Raw genomic sequence first — 22,310 nt, 5'->3', positions numbered from 1 at the left:
TTCAAGATGGATAAATGCAATTCAGCTTCTACACCAGTGGATTGTCGAAATAAGTTGTCAAAGCATGATGATGAAGAAAATGTGAATCCAACTTTGTTTAGAAGGTTGGTTGGAAGGCTGAGATTTTTGACATGTACAAGGCCATATCTTTTATGGAGTTGGACTCATTAGTCGTTACATGGAGGTTCCAACTTTAACTCATATGGAGGTAGCAAAACGAATATTTCGATACATCAAAGGTACACTGGATTATGGTTTATTTTACTCTTCCCAGAATAATTTCAGATTGTATGGATTCAGTGATAGTGATTGAGGAGATGTTGATGATAGAAAAAGCACAACTGGTTTTGTGTTTTTTAAGGGAACTGCTGTATTTGCTTGGAGTTCTAAGAAACAAGCAATTGTTACACTTTCAACATATGAAGCAGAGTATGTTGCAGCAGCTTCTTGTGTTTGTCATGCAATATGGTTGAGACAGATGTTAAAAAGTTTGAAGTTTGCTCTAGATGGAGCAACTGATGTTTTTGTTGATAATAAGTCGGCTATTACGTTGGCTAAAAATCCGATCTTTCATGATAGAAGCGAACATATTGACACCAAGTATCACTTTATTAGAGAATGCATTGGAAGGAAAGAAATTCAACTCAATCATGTACCATCCAAAGATCAAGTTGCTGGTATTTTTACTAAAGCTTTGAAGTTGGAAGATTTCAGCACATTGAGAGTTGTTCTTTTTTTTATAGGAACAAGAAAATAAAAACAAACAAACAAAACCTAACCCGGAAGATTTCAGCAAATTGAGAGTTGTTCTTAGTGTTACTAAGGGATAAAAAAAATTATAAGTTTAAGGGGTGTGTTGAAATAATAAACTTGTAATTAATAGTCTTCAATTTGGTTCAGTGTATTATCCAAGAGTTATTTCTGTATCAGTATCTGTATTTATAGAGAGTTAATGTTGTTTACCAAAAGTCATGTTTGTAATCTATAAATACCTATCCATTATACTCTTCCTTTGGACCTTTGAAAGTTTATTTATTTGATCCAACAATATATATATATATATTTATTTATTTATTAAATTTTAACAATTTTAGTATTAATTGATTTTTAGTATTTTTAGAAATTGGCACTAGACGGGGCAGTTTTGATAGAATAGGAAGAGATTGGTGGTTTAAGTAAAGATTTTTAGTCTTGACAATTCAAGTTGTCTTCACTATTTCATTATTTGGAGATAGGCAGTTCACCAGCAAGACGACTTGTTTGACCTGAATGATTACATGTCAGATTCAGTATTTACATCTCAAACTTCAGGTTAAACTTTGTACTTTGAAGATCAAGGAACATGAAGATAATACTCACTGTGTGCTAAATAATGTTTTTGTTGTGGAATAAATTAGGTAGCTTTGGCGATTCAATACTTTTGGTGATATGTGGAACAACATTTAATTAGATGTAAATACTTTCGGAGCAATACACTCAATTAATTAATCGAAGTTGTTTGCAAACGTTTATTTCTTAACTTCAATAATTGAGGAAGTGTTATGTATCTCTACTAGACAGGTTTATTTACTTCAAATAGATCATATTTGTTTATTTATTTGAAGATTTGCACATGAGATACCAACATGTGGAACATAGGCTTTCTTGACTCAAATGCTTAAACCCCTTTCTTAACATATTTTACTAATGCTGCAAATTGTCAATGCCATGAAATGCAATGCAAATAAGGATTTGTAATCGTACATAATTTCCATTATTTGCAATGAATCATAAAATGAATGAGCCAACATATAAACAAAATTGTATTGTTAAAAGTCTCATATGGATTCTCCTAGTCAGCCCTCGCACTAATTGCTTATTTCTCTTCCAACTTTAATTGCTTTTGCTACACGCATGAATGTAAGAGTGTATCCAAATTAATAGACGACCAAACCCAAACTTTTTGCATTAAAATGGCTTGCGAATTAATGTTCCATACCGAAACTCTTAGAGGTTATTGTTCTTCTAATATGAATTATGATTTTTGAAACTCTAACTTGTGTCATCCAACAACTACAGAAGAGGTCGTTGATTGGTGGAGATCTTAATGTTCTCTTTGCATTCTTCTAATAAAATTTTATATTTATTGTTAGGTTTTATCAACAAAAAAATGCATCTAATTCTGAAAATAAAATAATCTCTAGAATGATTATCTTTTAATTAGGGTTGTAAACTGATAGGAAAACAAATAGCATTTGAGAAAGACATTTGATCATAATATTTTAACACCATAATGAGCTCAATCAATAAAAACAACCGTTCCAAAACAAAACTTTTAATTTTCCTTTAAATAATACAAATTTAACAAGTTGGAGGGAGAAATTAACATAAACAAGAAATTAGTAATTAAAAACCTCAACATACTTGTAGCCTTCCACGATCTCGGCGCTAGAATAGCTACAACAAGATCGTTTTGGCCAGCCGCGTTCTGCAATCAGTGCTAGCAATTTCTTCCTTCTGATTTGGTATGAGTGCCGAGAAGAGTACAAGTTAACCTATGCAATATCCCGTATGTCGCCATTGCCTCTTATTTTATGCCTCGAGACATATCTTGTATGTCGCCATTGCCTCTTATTTTATGCCTCGAGACATATCTCGTATGTCGTCACATTGCATCTAATGCACTTGTTTTTCATAAATACGTTGTTGTGATATCTGTATTTCGATTCCAAATTAACCTTTCTACGCATACCCAGTATGTTGTCTGTGTGTCCTATTTGCATCTTGAGTCGCTGGACATACCCCGTCATCTTTCCATCATAACCTAAGTATTTAAAACTGTGCCGTTCTTGTAGTGGATGCATAGGCCACCTGCCCATACCACGTGATTTGATAAGTTCCAGTTTTTGGAACCTTACAACGTCCATCTAACCCTGTGAGCATCGTAATCGGCTTCTTTCGCAATCAACTTCCATTACGTACTCAAACGCAGTTTTCAACCAACCTCCACTACAACCATATCATTGATGCTAGCATCTACCAACTATTGTGAAGATAGCAGTAATTGTCCAGCAACACCCAGAATTGCCTTGATTTCTCACTGATTAAAAGCTTGGAGAAAAAAACACTCTGAATTAGATTCATATAAACATTTTGAATTACTCTATGTATGACTAGTAAATTATTATTTGTTAGTAATATTAAAAAGGAAAACAAAGTTAATGTGTTATTTGTCTTTTTTTTTCTATCCTATCAAATTATTGTTCTTGTGTTTGATCCAATTGTAATTATAAATTTCCATTATTAGAAATGGATCATAAAATGAATGAGCAGACATAAAAATGAAATTCTATACCAACTAAAGTGCATTTTTTTCAGATATAAACGACTCAAAGAAACATCAATTACATCAGTATAAAGATTAGACTCAAATTACTTGCAATCTCTTATCATAAATACCTCTTTTTAATATTCTGATTGCCTAAAAAATGTGCTGATGCACTCACATCTTGAAAGAATATTTTTTCGAGTTTCTTCACCATGGTTTCGCCTGCACGAAATTAGCAAAGTTAAAATCATTGGTTTTTTCTTTTTTTTTTTTCTTTTCTCAATCAAAATTTGCTACTATGTCATGTACAATGATGAATTATAGCAACGGGAATGTGTAAGCTTTTTTGTATTCTATTAATGGTGATTGGAGCATAACTTATTCTGCTTCACCATTCTAAATGACATCAAAGATGAAGTCTCTAGATATAATTACTCAATCTTTGATTTAACTAAACATGGGAAAGTTTAGATACTAATTTAATTTAGTCATTATAACAAAAAGGTTTTGAAAATTGTGTTGCATCTCAAAATCTTATGGAACAAAACCTTAAGCAAAAGAAACCTCAAAGGAGACAATATTTGCAAGATGCAATTGGAATAAAAGAAAAAAGGAAATATGAAAAACAGACATATGTTGCCTTCCAACAACAACAAGCTGCTTGTTGACAAATTAATCAAATTTACACGTTTTTCCCATTAGAATTTCATCAATCGAACATGGACTCACCTTCTGTGATTTTTGAATGATTCACAGTAATCTTCAGACCACTGTAAGTGAATCAATTAAGGAACCAAAACTTCAAGAACAACCAAGTCAACATATATTGAAGTGGTAAACTGCAGTAGATCTGGGAATAATGGAATAACAAGATTTTATTAGATTTGGCTGATGGAAGAGGTAAAGTATAATAGATCAGGGAAGAATCAATTTCTTCCAAAACAAAGATGAAAGTGAAAATTAGATTGAGGAAGGTAAGATGCGAAGAGACTAGTAGAAAAAAAAAAGAGTGTAAGACAAACTCTACAGTAGAGATGAAATGACACAGATCCCATTATAAAGTAGCATGGTTTTGTTTTTTTATGGAGGCATCTTTATAATGGCATCTTGTGAGGATTGTAATACGTGTATAAAAGGGATAGGCTCCTCCCTCAAAAAAGAATATTTCATAGAAAAGCTCTTAATCAAAAATACAAATTAGTGTGTAAAGAAAGAAAATTAGAATTTGCTGTGAAGTGAACAGCTCTCCGAGAAAGAAGAGAAGCCTAACTATGCCATCGCTGACCAGAGGAACTTCGGCTGCTGCGATGCCTGTTGAGGAAGAGATGGAGAAGGAGAGAGATATAGAGCTAAGTCTTCAATGTAGCGTTTTAAATTATTTAGGGTTTTTTTATTTTAGGGATTTTTATTAAATTTAATTAATAATATGATAGTTAGGGTCTCCAATTGAATTGATAGGGGTGTTGATTTTAGGGTTCAATTGAATTGATTGAATTGAATTGATAATGTGATATTTTTAGGGTTCAATTGAATTTATGATATCTAGTTTAAGGGTTTTAATGAAATTGATAATATGTTAAATTTTAGAGGTTCTGATCAAATTGAATTGATAATGTGATATTTAACTATTTTGTTAAGAGGTTTTAATTTGAAATATGATATTTATGAGTTTTGATTAAATTGAATTGATAATATGTTAAATTTTAGGGGTTTTGATCGAATTCAATTTTTTAATGTTTATTAGAATATAGCATCAACAAGGGGTAAATTGCCTCATGTTAGGTATTCATTTTGTAATGTTTTTTTTTTATTTTTATAAATATGCTAAATAGTTTTTAATTTTTTTTCCTTACATGGTCAACCCCCTCCGAGGTTTAGGTCCTGGCTCCGGCATTGTTCAATTGTAATGGCAAATCTGGATTTGCAGAAGAAAGAAAACATTGATAATGTTCAAATGTTCAAATGGTCTTCATCTTCTTCTTCCCGATGGGAGGATCTAAATACGGAAATACTAGCACTCATACTCGCTCGAATCTCGGTAGAAGAATGGGTAGGACTGGTTTCGTTGGTCTGCAAAAATTGGTTAGCATGCATTTCGAGACCTTATTGCTGGTCAGAAATCAACATCCAGAACTGGTGCCGGAAACGGGAACGTTCCGTCGAGGATGTTGACTCGGTGACACATAAGCTTATGAACCGCAATAGAGGTTCATTTCGGTTGCTTTCTGCCTTCAAGCTTGGAAATCGAGGCTTCATTTCCGCTGCTAACTGGTAATTGATTATAAATGTTTTTCTATTTTTTGTGCTATTTCAATGTTTAATAATGGTTTCTTTGATTCGACATATCATTGTAGAGAGTATAGTTATCGATATTGAGATATGTCTGAAAATCCATTTGAATTTAACTTTCCTTAAGTTTCATATTTTCACATAGACATTTGATTTACATACATGAATCTATCTATATGTTTTCTGTATCCGTAGGGGGAAAAACCTAAAAGTGCTGGAAATTTTAATGAGTGAAGTGACAGATAAAATGGTGGAAAGACATGTTGATTCTCTAGTGAATTTAAGTGTTTTAGACATTAGTTATTGTTTGAATATCACAAGCAAAGGGATTGGAGTATTTGGGAAAAACTGCAAAGGCCTAACTGAGCTAAGAAGAAACTTCAAATTTGTCTTGCTTAATGAAATTGATAATAGTGAGGCTATGGTGATAGCAAGTACAATGTCGGGCCTAAAGAAACTTGGTATGTGTTTTGGGACTTTTGAAGAAGTTGGTCTTGAAGCCATACTTACTAATTGCAAGGCTCTCTCACATCTCAACATTCAAGGGTGCTGGAATGTGAATCTGGAATGTGATGTTTTGGATAAGTGTTTGAAGCTTGAGTTTTTCAGTGAGAAAATATTTTTTAAGCAATAGCAGTATATATATGGAGAGAGTTTGTCGGCTCATTGAATTGGAAATGCATTTGAGAGACATCTTCTAGATTGAGCTCTTCAAATCTTGTATTCTGATGATGAATGCAGTACAAAAGATGGTTGTATCTTTGTTTAATCTTATTATGTTGATTTAGCTCTAACAGAAAGTTGATTTAGATAAAATTATTTTAATAAAAAATTGACATGCTAGTAAAACTAAATTAAAGATATTAGAGTTAATAAACTTTAACAAAATTGCCAAATTTACAAAAATCAGAGCTAACAAAAAACTGTTCATTAGGATTTATTGTCTAAAATTAAAAAAAAAAAAGTTTGGATGTGTTGAATTAATAAGCTTATAATTAATAGTCTTTAATTTAGTTCATTGTATTGTTCAAGAGTCATTTCTGTATTTATCAAGAGGTGTATTGTTTCACAAAGAGTCGTCTGTATTTATAGAGAGTTATTGTGTTCACCAATAGTCATGTCTGTTATGTATAAATACCTATGAATTAAAGTAGGAAGGTAAGAGAATTTTCTTTCAGCAATTATATTCTTCCTCTGTACCTGTGAAAATTTATTTATTTGATCCAACATGATGTAACATTTGTGTAAAAATTTCACTTGATTTGAGAAATTATAATAATAAAAAATAGTGGAAATTAAATTTACTCTAGAAAAAAGATCAGAAGGAGAGCATTTCAGATCTCTGACTTAGCCCATCCGATTCTTTTATTTTAACTCAAAACATAGTCATAAACATTACAGACATATTCTTTTTATTTATGTATAGTGACTCTCGTTTCTATTTGTATGTTTAGTCAGAGATTGTAGATCATATATATGTATCTACAATTTAAATGTCTAATTGATCAAGTTGCTGACTTTTTATGTGTCTACATTTTAAAATATTATATCTTCTTTAACTCTATACTTTGGTATTGTTTGTAAAATTGCCTATCAATACAGATTAGTTTCTTTTATTCTTTGTATTTTATCTCTACTTTGAAATGAGTGCACATATATAAATGCGTACTTATAAGTTATTAAATCTTCACTGCATTCAAGTCTCCACACTCATAGTGTTTTACAAATGATGGAGTAAACGAGTAATTTTATGAGATGATTTTGTTGTGATTGATTTGGAATTTGATTTGCTAAAGTTATGTAGTCCAATTCCGAGAAGCCACCCTAAGAGAATTAAAATAGGCCTTATAGAATAGGACGTGATTACATGACATGTAACTAAGTTTGCCAAGTTGGTTTAAGTGGCTGTTAAGAAGCTATTTTTTCTTTGTTATTGTTTTGGTCCATAAAAATGAATTTGGAAAAGAAATTCAAATACTTCATTAATTATCTGTTCTTTTTTGTTTTATTATATTTTTTATTTCTTTCCATTAGTTTTTAATATCTATATTCTATGGATCACAATCATTTCAATATTTATTATTTAATATTTTTCCTTATTGTATTCTTACCTTAAATAGTCTTTTTTGTGTTTTTTTCAAAAAATCAAGATTAATTTTTATTAGGAAAACATCGTAAAACATATTTATCAGTTCTCTTTTAAATGTGGGTTAAGAGTTTTTTTCAAAACCAACACAATATTAATTAGGTTATTAGAGGGTATTGCTAAATACCGCCCTTAATTTCCGTTTCACCGCACTGTTTTGACCATTTTACCCTTGCCACTTTTTTCCCCCCTAAAACCTTAAAAACTCTCTCTAGTTTTCTCTCCCGGATTTGAAAAAAATGGATCAAAACATTCCCGAAGACAATGAGTTCGAACACGAGGTAATATTACGAGAATTAAAAACGTTATTAATCATTTTTTTATTTTTTTTATTCGAATTTTGCCTGGGCGGGTGGCGATTACCACCCGTTCCTTAGGCCGATCGGATGAACTACCCGATCGGCCTAAGGAACGGGTGGTAATCGCCACCCGCTCCACCCATGGAACGGGTGGTAATCGCCACCCGCTCCACCCATGGAACGGGTGGTACGCGCCACCCGTTCCACCTTTGGAACGGGCAGTACGCGCTGCCCGTTTCCACCTATGGTGGAACGGGTAGCCTGCCCGTTCAGGCAAAAGTGGACAGAAATTGCCCCGAACTAATTTCGAACGGGAGAAATAGGCCCGAAGTATTTTTTTTTTGTAATTTTAATGTAAATTTTTCGTATATTCAGGTACCGATAGAAGATTGGAACCCCGATAACATTGATTATAGTTCGCGTTTTATAACGGATACCGTTTTCCCCTCCAGTCAGGATGCTATTGATTGGGCAAAAAAGATAGCTATTCAGAATGGGTTTGAGCTTGTAATATCTTCGCACAAAAATGGGGGTAAACAGAAGTTGTTGCGCTGTTCACGGGGTGAACGATATAGAGGTGTTGTGAAAAATGATGAAGATCCTGCAATTAGGAAAAGTAAAACTAAAGCGTGCCGATGTAAATTTCAGATTAAAGCCTATCAACATGCAGACCTTTCGGGATGGGGGATAAAGGCTAAGGCTGGGTTAACTGGAATGCATAACCATACAATGCGTATGTATCCAGAGGGAAGTCGGCAAATGAGCGGACTCAGTATCGCATCTAAACAAATTGTGAGTGATATGTCTTCAGCTCAAGCAAAGCCTTGTGCTATTTTAGCAGCAGTTAAAGAAAAACACCCAGAGGACAACTCAGTAATTAAACACATATATAATTACAGGGACAAAATGAGGAGGGACGCGTTTGAAGGTAGAGACCTGGCTAGTCAATTCTACCATATTGCTGTGGAGAACAAATATGTCAATTACACACAGGCTGATTCAGGTGTGATAACGCATGTGTTCATGGCACATCCAGAGTCAGTTGATATGTTCAGGACTTACCACTGGTACATCGGCATTGATTCAACGTACAAAACAAACAAGTAAAAAATGCCGTTTGTTGAGATTGTTGGGATGACGCCATGCAATAATAACTTCAAGATAGCGTATGCTATTGTTAAAGACGAGACCGAAGGGAGCTATCATTGGATTTTGCAAAGGCTGAAGATTTTGCTTGGGGATGATCTTAACCCGACCGTTGTTGTTAGTGACAGGGAGCTTGGGTTATTAAAGCCGATACAAGAAGTTTTTCCACAAGCAGCGCACTTGCTATGCACTTGGCATATTAATAAGGATGTGGAAGATCGTGTGTATAGAATCATTGGAGATAAAGGCCTTGCCTCTAAATTCAAGAATGGCAAATGGAGAACAATATTAGAATCATTAACCATTGAGGAGTACGAGACCAATCTTATGATGATGAAGGAAAAGATGAGCAGGTTCAAAGGAGTTATCTCGTATGTTGAGGAGACGTGGTTGGTGCATAAGGAGAAGTTTGTTGTTGCTTGGACAAAGGAGTTCCTACATTTTGGTAACACAACTACTTGTCGAGTGGAGAGTGAACATGCTAGTCTAAAGCAATGGCTCAATACGGCAACTGGGTCCCTTGACACGGTATGGCAGAAGGTTCACAAGCAGATTGAATCACAAGCAACCAATATAAGGTATTTGCAATTTCTTCTACTGCGATTTTGGAATTTGCATTTAGGGTTGTATCATTTCACTAACTAATAATAATTTTGTCTTCGTATCAGGTACATGCTTGAACAGTCGCGGCTTCGTCAATCAGTCACTTTCACCGGACGCCCATTAAGCCAACTTGTATTCAAAGTCACTCATTATTGTCTGCAGTTGTTGAATCAAGAGTTAGAGCGTATGAGAGGGTTGAGCCATGAAGTGTACGTGCGTTGCGGTTGTGTATTGAGAACATCGCATAAGATACCATGTGCATGTGAACTGAAACGAGCTTGTGATCTGGAACAAATGATCAGTTCTGAGAGTGTTCACGTGTTTTGGAGAACACTTTTAATCAATCATGGTCACACTGATGAAAATGACAGGCGTAATGATCTGAACGAGGAGCAGCGATATTTTAAGTCCTTAGTGGACCAAGTCTCTAAAGCCGACCCATCCGTAATGCGTAATATTTCAATGTTTATCCATGATCAACTACACCCTGATCAAGCTCAGTACACCGAACCCGATGTCAAAATTAACGTGCGGGGGCGACCTAAGGTGAGCAAATCCACAAAACGTATGCCGAGTTCTTGGGAATATAATGAAACTCGTCGTGGACGGGCTCGTTCTACTAGTTCATCTAGGAGTCATGGTAGAAGTGGCAGAATTAGCTCGTCATCCTCAGTACATAATGCTGCCTCATCAGGTAAATTATATCTGATAAACCTAACTTTTTTTATAACTGTTTTGCAATATAGAGTTGTTTTACACTAATATACATGAATGCAGATGGAAAAACGTATCATGGTTCTGAATTCGTACATTCCGATAAAATAGTTGGCATAATTAAACCATACGTCGAATCATACTACGACGTTGTAGGTGATGGAAATTGTGGTTTCCGTACGGTAGCAACTTACATTTTTGGTGACGAAGAAGCGTGGCAGACAGTTAGGCATCACATTCGAAATGAAGTAATTGCTAACCGTTGTTTGTATCAAAGAGTGTTTGTTGATACTATTGATGCAGCTCTTCGTAGAGTAAGTTGGGACGGTGCAGGTTGTACGCCGGATTATTGGATGATCGTTTGGGATGACTTGTGGCCGGTTGCTACCATGTACAATTCTGCTATCATGTTATTTGGCTTCTCAGGTGGGGACACATTAGCGTTGTGTGGTACTATCTTACCATTGTATGCCGCATCGACTGCTACAAGACCATCACGTGAGATTTGTATAGCTCATTTAGGGAATCACTGCCAGCACTACATACGTTTAAATTTATCGCCTAACTTTCCGGTGCCCCCTATAGTACACTGGTGGTTTGTGCACCGAGGCCAAAGCGTTGTAGGATGGGAGCGCTTCTATCAGGATAGGGTGACACAGTGGACCAGATTGGCCCAACTTAGGGGATATTAGTGGTTGATATTCTATAATGTTACAGGTGAATTCTGATGAATTATGTGTGGTTCTGTAATGTTACAGGTGAATTGTGATGAATTTTGTGTGGTTCTATAATGTTACAGGTGAATATTGATGAATTTTGTGTGGTTCTGTAATGTTACAGGTGAATTGTGATGAATTTTGTGTGGTTCTGTAATGTTCCAACGTCTATATTCCAACGGCTATATTCCAACGTCTATATTCCAACGTCTATATTCCAACGTCTATATTCTCCATCTATAAAATTAAACAATGTTGCTACTTCAGTTATCTACATTTACTCTTTACATTACGATCAACGAAAACTCTCAAACATAAATGGCTTAATCTGATTTTACCAACGAGTTCCCTAATTTTCCTCCCGAGAAAAGCATAGTTTCAACTTTGAATAAGTCTGATTGCACGACGAAGATGCTTGATTATCAATACTACGCAATTCGTGTATATGGAGAGACATTTGTGAGTCCAACAATGTTCCATCCTGAATTTCCATTTATGTTTTGCTTCAAGCTTCCGTCTGCTGGTGAGTTTCCAATATACGGCATCCACATGACCTACAGATGTATAAAATTACATTAACACATACAAGTAATACACAAATTTGTTTTAATTGAATAGTATTTATAATTATAAAGCAAGTATACCTCATCTGCTGTCAACACATCAAGCCGGGCACGAAATGCTCTCAACCGCTCATCGCTCTTCTCCATCGATATAGATGCCCACAACGAAGCCCTAGGAAGATCCGGGTCAACTGTAACTGCCTCTCGATGTGGCCTGAAGCAAGGAAAATACTCGTAAATCCAGGACTGGAGCAATGTCATACAACCCGTCATCTGCCCGCAATCTCCTCTGGTAGCAATACCAAGATGACGGTATAGATATGCTAGTGCAGCTGATCCCCAAGAAAGTCCAACGGCTCCAGCCGCCGAGTCCTACACCTCTAACAGACAAGAAGGTCGGATGCGGTCACCACTCTTATCTACGAACAAGGTGGAACCGAGCATCAGCCACGTCCAAGCTATAGCCTGGGTCTCAGGAATCCGATCACCTCCACAGCGCTCCATGACGGAAGCGGCTCGTATACCACCAGAAGCATAATGACGGGCATCTAACTCAACCCGAGTCGCCCCAAACAAATCCATCACGCAATCCTTAAGCTCATCAACAGTCGCATCAGCAGTCACCATGGCACCATCTACGGGGATGCGCAATATCTCCCACACATCATGCATCAAAATGGTCATCTCGCCAAATGGCATGTGAAATGATGACGTGTCTGGCTGCCACCGCTCAACAAATGCTGTGATCAGTGCAGCATCTATGTGACTGTGCATAATACCAGGTAAATGGAACAAGCCAGATGACTCGATACGCGACTGAATCGTCCGGGAAGAACCACTGTACCATAATCTCAGCTTCGTGCAATACCCTGATCTGGTATGACACCTAAGGACGCCCCTGTCCTGACCGGCCCATATAGCACATGCAATATGTCCCAAAAAGCTCGGGATCACAGCACCATCAAATGGAACCCCGGGGACGGGGTCCTTCACAACCCAGTCATCCTCTACACTCCTCGATCGCTTGCTGCTACCTGAAATTACAGCAAACGGTAGACATTAATTTTTTAGTATATTTTTCAATAATCACGATTAACACAAATACAAATAAACACATTTTTTAATTTCTCTTACCAGAAGAAGATGCTGCGGTAGAAGAAAATCGTCCGTCTCGACCCCTCGTCACAACGCCATGATCTATGGGGATAGTATCAGCACTAGGACGATGCATAGAAGCATCCCCGTCCATGTCTATACCAGCCGCCTCATCCCGTCCCTCAGCACGCTCCGCCTGTGCAGCATGTGCCCTCCGGGCGTCCGCCATAAACCGCTGCTGCTCCTCCCGGTCCCGCCGAGCAGATGCAGTAACAGGACGTGAAGACGTGCGTCTAGGGTCAGCTCCCTCCTTATCCTGTAATATTATTTATTTATAAGGTATATTCAATTTAACATAATTTTTTTTTTCTATACGTTCGGGTTTGCCTACGCCCGGTCCGTGCAATTTTTTTTTAAAAAAATTCAAAATTTGCCCCTTTTTGGCCTGGGCGGGTGGTTTACACCACCTGCCCTAAGGGCCAAACGGGTGCGGCGCACCAGTCGGCCTTAGGGCCGACCAGTGCGCCCCAAATGTTTGGCCCTTAGGCCAAACGGGTGGCGCATGCGCCCCACCATAAGGTGGAGCGCATGCGTTGTACGCGTTCCACCTTAAGTGGAACGCGTACGTCGAGCGATCCACCCTAAGGTGGATCGCATGCGCCGCGCGCTCCGCCTTACGGTGGAGCGCGTGCGCCGTGCGATCCACCCTAAGGTGGATCGCTCGACACTATGCATCTCCACCTACGGTGGAACGCATAGTTCATGCGTTCCACCGTAGGCGGAGATGGATTCCGGCGCCCGCCTAGGCGAAATTCTGGGATTTTAATCCCGAACTTCGGCCCGATTACTCACGATTTTGATAATTTTTTTTATGGAAATACTTACCGTAATACCCATGTATCCTTTGCCGATGCCTCCTCTTCGTGCCATCTCGTTTTTGGTCGGTTTTTTTTAGAATGGAAAAGATGTTGAGAGGATTTGGAATTTCAAAAATTATGTTTGAAATAATGAGAAGGGCAAAAAGGTCAATACAGGGCGGTGAACCGGAATTTTAGTGCGGTATATAGTCGCCCACTTATTAAAAGGGTAAATAATTTATTAGTCCCCTAGTTTTTACCTAACACACTGTTTAGTCCCCCTATTTTGAAAAACACATTTTAAGGTCCCTATCTTTTGCTAATATTAACTTTGTGGTCCTTTTATCTATTTTTTTAGATTTTTAACCGAACATATCTTAACTTTTAGGACAACCACAGTACAATACAAGTTGACAATGTTACTCTGTTATTTTATATCTATCTGTTTATGCTAAAATATAACGATTACAAGTCTAAAAAAACTAGACAAAAGGACTAAAGGGTTAATATTAGTAAAATTATGGACTTTATAATGTATTTTTCAAAATAGGGGGACTAAACAGTGTGTTAGGTAAAAAGTAAGGGACTAATAAATTATTTACCCTTATTAAAATGACAAATTTAGCTTTATTATTTATTTTCTAAATTTCTACTTTCAATGCAAAAGTTCTCACTTCTTAATTTTTTTGGCTTAATTAGAATTATTTGTATTAAAAAATTAGTGGCAGTAATTCTAAAAAGTGTAAAGTTTAGTAAATTTTATAATACACTTTGAAGTTCAATGACCAAATTGTGAAAACGAGTAAAGTTTAATAGTGATGGATGTAATTTACCTAATAATATGCAAAAACTATCCTCTGTCCCCGATTGTTCATGTTTGTTTGTTGCCGTAAACCCTTTATCTTTTATATTTCATTTTTTTTTGGCTTAAACCCTTTATCAAATTAATTAGTTTTCAATATATAATTGAATTAAAAAATCATTATTTATTTAATTTGTGTTGGGAATGTTAGATTAACCGAATGGTTATTATTCTATTTTAGGAAATATTGTTGTAGAGTTATTTGTAATTAGTAGGTTGATTTGTTTCCTAGATTAGCTCCTAAAATTACTCATAGATTAGCTCCTAAAATTACTCTTGTTTCCTAGATTAGCTCCTAAAATTACTCTTGTATATTTGTATATATGTCGTGTTAGGCTTAAGAAATAATCAACAGATTATCTTCTATAAAGGTATCAGACTAAACCTAGTTTTCTTCCTGGAGCCGCCGTCCTTTTCTTTTCCAGTCTCTCTATACTGGTTGGCCAATCTTCACCTTTACCTTCCGCTTCTCGATTAATATGTTCATCATGACTGACTCCAAGTTTCATCCGGCGCTTGGGGTGTCTAATATTAAAAACCATATCTCCATTATTCTTAGTTTGGAGAAGGTTCAATATTCTACCTGGGTGGAACTCTTTAAAGTTTTTGCCAAATCCCACAAAGTTATCCACCATATCATTCTGAATGGTAAAGCCGTTGCCTCTCCCTCCGATGAGGCTGCCAAAGATCAGTGGGAAACCTTAGATGCCATGGTTCTTGGGTGGATTTCTGCTACCATTACTAATGATCTGTTAGAGACGATAATTGAGCCGGATGCTACCGCCATGGAGGCGTGGAATCGTTTACGTGACATCTTTCAGGACAATAAGCATTCCCGTGCACTTTCAATTGAACAAGAGTTTTCTCATACTCTTATGAAGGATTTTTCTTCCGCCACTACTTATTGTCAACATCTAAAGGAATTATCGGATGAACTCCGTAATGTGGATTCCCAGGTGTCGAATGACCGACTTGTTCTTCAGATGGTTTCGGGTCTCACTGAAGCATATAATAGTATTGGCACTATTATTTGATAAAAGGATCCTCTTCCTTTATTTAATCAGGCTCGATCGATGGTTATATTGAAGGAGGCCGGTTTAGCGAAGAAGGCCACTACGGCCTCGGCGGGGACTGTTTTGGTGGCGGCGGGATCTTCTTCCTTTTCTCCTCCGTCTGCTAATTCGTTTGGGTATATGCAGCAACAATCTCGTCCGGTTTAAAGAGGCAATCGGGGAAAGAATAAGAAAAAGGGGCGCTGGAATAATAATAATAATTCTCGTGGTGGCAACAACGACAGTGGCCGTGGAAATAATCCGGCGAACCGGCCGGGCAGTGGTGGTTCGGCAAATCAGTGGCAGCAGCCGTCCTGGGGAGGTTCAAAACAGGGCTCTTGGTCTTGGGTTCCTTGGCAGGCCCCTCCATGTCCATATCCATCTCAGTCATGGGCTCGGCCCATTGGCAATTGCACAGGTCCTCCTCCGGTCCAGAATGCAGGGCTGTTAGGCCCCCGCCCACAACAGGCCTTTCATACTGCTACCAATTCCGAGCCTACGGATATTGAATCTGCTTTGTACACTCTGAGCCTCAATCCTCCGGAAAATCCATGGTACATGGACACATGCGCTACTTCACATATGACGTCTAATAAGGGTAAACTCTCGTCTATTTTTAATATGAGCAATAATCATGGCATAATTGTTGGTAATGGACATTCAATTCCGATTCATGGACTAGGGCACACAAACTTAACTCACCCACATCCACCCTTAGCCTTGAGAAATGTTTTATATGCTCCACATATTATTAAAAATTAGTCTCTGTCTGTAAGTTTACTTCTAACAATTCAGTATCTGTCGAATTTGACCCGTTTGGATTTTCTGTGAAGGATTTTCAAACGGGCCGACGTATAATGAGATGTCAGAGTCAAGGCGACCTTTATCCCATCACTACCAAAGCCACCTTCCCTCCAAGTCCTCCTTCTAGTTTTGCTGTTTTAGCGCCATCCTTATGGCATGACCGCTTAGGACATCCCGACTCTCCGGTGTTAGATGCTCTTAGACAAAAGAAATTTATTGAATGTAATTCTCTTCGTAGTACTTCAATTTGTCGGCCTTGTCCTCTTAGAAAACATATTAAGTTGCCATTTATTTCATCCAATAATAAAACTTCTTTGCCGTTTGATATTGTTCATTGCGATTTATGGACGTCTCATATTTTAAGTTCTATGGGGCATCAGTATTACATTGTTTTTTTGGATGATTTTTCTAATTTTGTGTGGACATTTCCCTTGCATAAAAAGTCAGATGTTTTCTCTATCTTTTTATAATTTCGAGCACTAATCCGTACTCAATTTGAAAGGGAAATTAAAAATATCCAATGTGACAATGGGAGGGAGTTTGATAATAAAGCTTTTTGGGATTTTTGTAATGCTAATGGAATTTCTTTTCGTTTCTCGTGTCCTCATACTTCGTCTCAAAATGGGAAATCCGAGAGAAAACTTCGTAGCATCAATAATAGTATCCGCACACTTTTAGTTCATGCTTCCATCCCATCATATTTTTGGCATCATGCACTTCAAATGGCCACTTATCTTCTCAATATTCGTCCAACTAAAAATTTAGAATTCCAATCCCCATTATGTGTGCTCTATAGGACCGATCCTGTGTATTCCCATTTTAGAGTCTTTGGGTGTTTATGTTATCTTTTATTTCCATCCACCACAATTTACAAACTCCAAGCTAGGTCCACTCCTTGTGTCTTTTTAGGCTATCCGTCTCATCACCGGGGGTATAAATGTTATGATATGGAGTCTAAGAAAATCATAGTATGTCGTCATGTGATCTTTGATGAAACTCAATTTCCTTTCGCCACTATTCCTCCACCTACTGTGTCTAGTTATGATTTTTTGGATCATGGACTTACACCCTATGTGCAATTTCATCTCACTAATGGGCCTCCTCTTGACACCCCGTCAGTTTCTACCCCAACCCGAGCCCAAAACAGCCCTCTTATTAGCCGCCGGCAGCCACTGTTATCCGGCCCTCTCTCACCCGATCCATGCCGCTGGTCCATCGGAACCATCCTTGCCAAGCCCAAATCTGACCCCATCTGATATCTCGGACTCTCCTTCCCATCATATAGACAGCCCACCTCTACTTCCCTCACCGATCCCAACTCCACCACCATTACCTCCTCTTCCCAATATGTCTTCCCGTCATGTTACTAGGAGTCAACATGGGATTTTTAAACCCAAGAGTCAATTTAACCTAAATACCGTCGTGTCTAGGTCTCCTTTACCTCGTAACCATGTGTCTGCTCTTCATGATCGGAATTGGAAAACTGCTATGGATGATGAATTTAATGCTCTTATTAACAATAAGACGTGGGTGTTGGTGCCTCGTCCACCTGATGTTAATGTTATTCGTTCTTTGTGGGTTTTTGATCATAAAGAGCATTCTGATGGCTCTTTTGAGAGGCATAAAGCCCGTCTTATAGGTGATGGGAAAAATCAGCAGGTGGGCGTTGATTGTGGTGAAACATTTAGTCCGGTTGTAAAACCCGCAACTATTCGTACTGTTCTCAGTTTGGCTCTCTCCAAGCATTGGGATATCCATCAATTGGATGTCAAGAATGCTTTCTTACATGGTGAATTGAAAGAAACCATGTATATGCATCAACCGGTTGGTTATCGGGATCCTGACAAGCTGAATCATGTATGTCTGTTGAAGAAATCCTTGTATGGCCTCAAACAAGCCCCTCGTGTTTGGTACAAGCGATTTGTAGATTTTGTGTGTACTCTTGGATTTATTCATAGTACTTCGGATCACTCCCTCTTCATTTATCATCATTGGTCACATATTGCTTATATGTTATTATATGTCGATGACATCATCCTCACAGCTTCCTTTGATGCTCTTCGTAAGCACATTATTTCTACTCTTAGCTTCGAATTTGCTATGAAGGATTTGGGTCCCTTGAGCTATTTTCTTGGTATTGCGGTTACTCGTAATTTCGGTGGTTTGTTTTTATCTCAAAAGAAATATGCCAAAGAAATTATTAAGCGTGCGGGAATGTCGTCTTGTAAACCTTCCTTCACGCCTGTGGATACTAAGTCCAAGCTTTATGCTACTGACAGTACACCATATGCCGATCCTTCCCAATACCGGAGTTTTGTCGGAGCTCTTCAGTATCTGACTTTTACTCGACCCGATATGACTTATGCTGTTCAGCAGGTATGTTTGTTCATGCATGATCCGAGGGAGGTCCATATGCACGCTCTCAAGCGTATTATTCGGTATGTTCAGGGTTCTATTTCTCATGGTCTTCATCTTTTTCCGAGCTCCACATCCACTCTTTTGGCCTATACCGACGCTGATTGGGGCGGCTGTCCGGACACTAGACGGTCAACCTCGGGTTATTGCGTATTTCTTGGGGACAATCTTGTCTCTTGGTCTGCTAAACACCAAGCAACTCTTTCCCGGTCCAGTGCTGAGGCCGAATATAGAGGGGTTGCTAATGTTGTTTCTGAGTCATGTTGGCTACGTAATTTTTTACTTGAGCTTCATTGTCCTATCCAAAAGGCCACGTTGGTATATTGTGATAACGTCAGTGCGATTTACCTATCGGGCAATCCTGTTCAACATCATCGAACTAAGCATATTGAGATGGATATACATTTTGTTCGTGAAAAGGTTGCTAAGGGCGAGGTACGTGTTTTGCATGTTCCTTCACGTTATCAAATAGCTAACATCTTTACCAAAGGCCTTCCCCAAGTTCTGTTTGAGGAATTTCGAAACAGTCTATGCATTCATCCTTCTCCTGCTTCGATTGAGGGGGAGTGTTAGAATAACCGAATGGTTATTATTCTGTTTTAGGAAATATTGTTGTTGAGTTATTTGTAATTAGTAGGTTGATTTGTTTCCTATATTAGCTCCTAAAATTACTCCTAGATTAGCTCCTAAAATTACTCTTGTTTCCTAGATTAGCTCCTAAAATTACTCTTGTATATTTGTATATATGGCGTGTTAGGCTTAAGAAATAATCAACAGATTATCTTCTATTAGAGAATTATGATTTTTACTGCTCGAAATAAGATTTTTAGTCTCCATATAGCCACATCACGCACTAATCTTTTTTTTTCAGACCGTTAATCATAAACATTACGAATACAAGGCAAATATAAGATTGTTTTGTGGGGGCCAATCTCATACCTTCTTGGTAGGGGCTGGAATCATCCATGGAAGGGTGATTTCGGGGGATGAGATGTCGGAACCATCCATAGTTGGGTTAGTTTCAATAGACAAGATGTCGGAACCATCTATGATAGGAGTGGTCACAAATGATTTTTCTATTAAACTCGAGAAAATGAATTTAATCAAAAGTATAAGTTTTTATTTATCAAAATGTTCACTGTGTGATCGATATCTTTTTATTACTTCATGCGAAAGTGATGCACTTGCGGAAATCGCTCAACAAGTTTTTGGCGCCATTGGCGGAGAATGCCAATTTGATTAAAAAAATTTATTTTTTGTATTTTATTCCGAATCTTGGTTTATCGATACTTATACTTATATTTATATTTTATATATTATATTTACTTACAATCAGTGCTACAATAATTCATGGTGATTGTGCTGCTGTAATTGGATAGGAGGTCCGCGACCTGATTTCCTTCCCTGTAAACATGTGAAACCACTATTGTCATATGACAAAGCTGCTGCAGGCATTGGAGCCATTGCTGTCAAATAGATCACGAAACTCTCAAAGTTTGATTCCAGATTGTTTGAACGACTTAGGTAGAGTCACTCTCTACCTAGATTTTGGTCCATCCCTTATCGTAAGCCAAGCAAATAGCGTGAATAGCAGCAGAGAGTTCTACGATGTAAGAGAATGAGAGTGCAATCGGGTAAGCAAACCCTCTTACGAAGCTCTCGGAATGAGAGCGGAAGATGCTGCCGCATCCCGGTGCTCCCAGCGATCCAGTAATAGACGCGTCTGTGTTGATTTTAAGCCATCCTGTTGGCGGAGGTTGCCAACAGACATAGCAGATGCGAGGTGCACGATGTAGCCGAGCAGGAAGCTCCAATTCCTGTAAAAGTTGTTTCTCAACCAGAGAGTTCCACACACTACCCACTTCAAACCGTCCAGTTTCTCTGATAGCACTCCATATTCGTCTTAAAGCTATCGAGATGCAAGAAACTTCCTCTAAAAAATGGCCCTGTTCCGCGTGAGCCAGATTACAAAATGTGAGCCCTTAAAATTTAACTAATGGTGGATTAAATGAACATGTCCTCTCTTGTTTTTTATCACCAGGAGAGGATCTGTATCCTGTGTAAACATCTTATTGGATTCGGAAGAGAAACAAAAGTTGATTTCATTATTTGGAGATTTTTGGTTCACGGTCAAGAAGCATCTAGTATCTATTTACGCTTGTCTATTGGCCATCATCTTGGCTTTTTAATTCATTTATTTATTTTTAGTTGTACTTTGTGGAGATTTGTAAGTATTTTCTATTTTTTCGCATATGAACTTTGTACTTTTTGTCATATTGAGTTATTATTATTATATTATTATTATTATTATTATTGGTGTTCGCTATGGTTACTTTGTTTTTTACAAAGTACCGTTACTTGGTGTGGTTTTTACCATTGGATTAATTTTATGCTCTATCATCCAATGGTGAAAACCACACCAAGTAACGGTACTTTTGATAACAAGTAGTGAAATTATGATCAACGTTCGTCCTTGTGGGGGCGTCGTTGGGTTCGACGGGGGGAAGCTCCGATGCCAAAGTCAGTAAGGTGAAACAAGGAAACAAACTGAATTGACAAAGGTTGTGAGAATGTGTACCTTGATAGCCTAGGGAATCAGGCTATATATAGCTAGGAAGTCGTAACCTTCAGGCAACTAGAAAGCCTCCATTAATGCTTCATTAATGGCGGTTACAAGTTATCTTTAACCTGGCGGTTAGCTAATTGATAACTCATTAATGATCTTTATGGCCGAGTCGGCGACCAGTCGTTACAGTGGCGAATCAGGTGAATGAAGAGATTCGCCTCATAGGTCCGCTAGCGGATCTCTCTGGGCAGATCCATGGAGATCCGCCTGCCGGCTCCCCTTTGGGGATCAATACGCGGCGTTCTCAAGGTGAATATCCCTTTTAGTCCTTGGGATAATATCTCTATGTTATCAGAAGCGCCCCCTAAAATGCCCTTAAAGTCCTTTAGGGCTTTTGAGCTTCCACGCGCCGTCATAAACATCTGCATTAATGAGCACACTGTTCGATGCCAATTGATGAATGACACGTGTAGTGGACGCACTGTCCCAGGAAGGAGAAAACATCCTTCTTCCTCTTTCGCTTTCTCTTTCTTCTCCATTTCTTCATTGTCCCCTTTATTGTTCGAAGCTTTTCTGGGAATTTTCAAAGTTTCGCACCAAGCTTCCGATTTCACATGTAAGTTCATCTTCTTCGGTTTAACTTTTCTCTGAATGTTTAGAAGTTCGTCTTCATCTTCTAGATCAACTTCGGAGCTTTTTAATTCGACCCCTTCCCCAGAAATAGTTGTTGATTTTAGTTGGACCACTTCGTCATCGGAGAACTCCTTTTCCTCCGAGGACACGATTAGCTCTAATTTTGCTGGGTTCAGTAACTCGGCATGTAATCGTTACCAAACTCGTTCCACTAGGAATCCAGTTCTTTCCACTTCTGTCTCC

General features: G+C 37.9%; 1 protein-coding gene across 1 annotated transcript; it reads right to left on the bottom strand.

Moving 5' to 3' along the window:
• Positions 1–11,942: 11,942 nt before the first annotated feature.
• LOC136201146 (protein MAIN-LIKE 1-like) lies at positions 11,943–13,900 on the bottom strand. The gene is made up of 3 exons (XM_065991731.1): positions 13,764–13,900; positions 12,918–13,194; positions 11,943–12,817 (listed from the first exon to the last, which is right to left on the bottom strand). Exons 1-3 carry the CDS (start codon positions 13,806–13,808, stop codon positions 12,156–12,158), a joined length of 984 nt encoding a protein of 327 aa, XP_065847803.1. The 5' UTR covers positions 13,809–13,900; the 3' UTR covers positions 11,943–12,155.
• Positions 13,901–22,310: the final 8,410 nt, after the last annotated feature.

This window comes from Euphorbia lathyris, chromosome 7, assembly GCF_963576675.1.
Source record: "Euphorbia lathyris chromosome 7, ddEupLath1.1, whole genome shotgun sequence".
Classification (NCBI taxonomy): Eukaryota; Viridiplantae; Streptophyta; class Magnoliopsida; order Malpighiales; family Euphorbiaceae; genus Euphorbia; species Euphorbia lathyris.
The sequence above is the reverse complement of the archived record's forward strand: the minus strand, read 5'-3'. Positions and strand labels throughout refer to the sequence as shown.

What these genes read in the sequence shown, in the direction of transcription:
- LOC136201146 (XM_065991731.1), bottom strand. Translation starts at nt 13,808, where the DNA reads ATGGCACGAAGAGGAGGCATCGGCAAAGGATACATGGGTATTACG. An exon ending in AAGGATACATGGGTATTACG is followed by an intron (nt 13,195 to 13,763) that starts GTAAGTATTTCC and finishes ATAATATTACAG; the next exon opens with GATAAGGAGGGAGCTGACCC. An exon ending in TACCGCAGCATCTTCTTCTG is followed by an intron (nt 12,818 to 12,917) that starts GTAAGAGAAATT and finishes CTGTAATTTCAG; the next exon opens with GTAGCAGCAAGCGATCGAGG.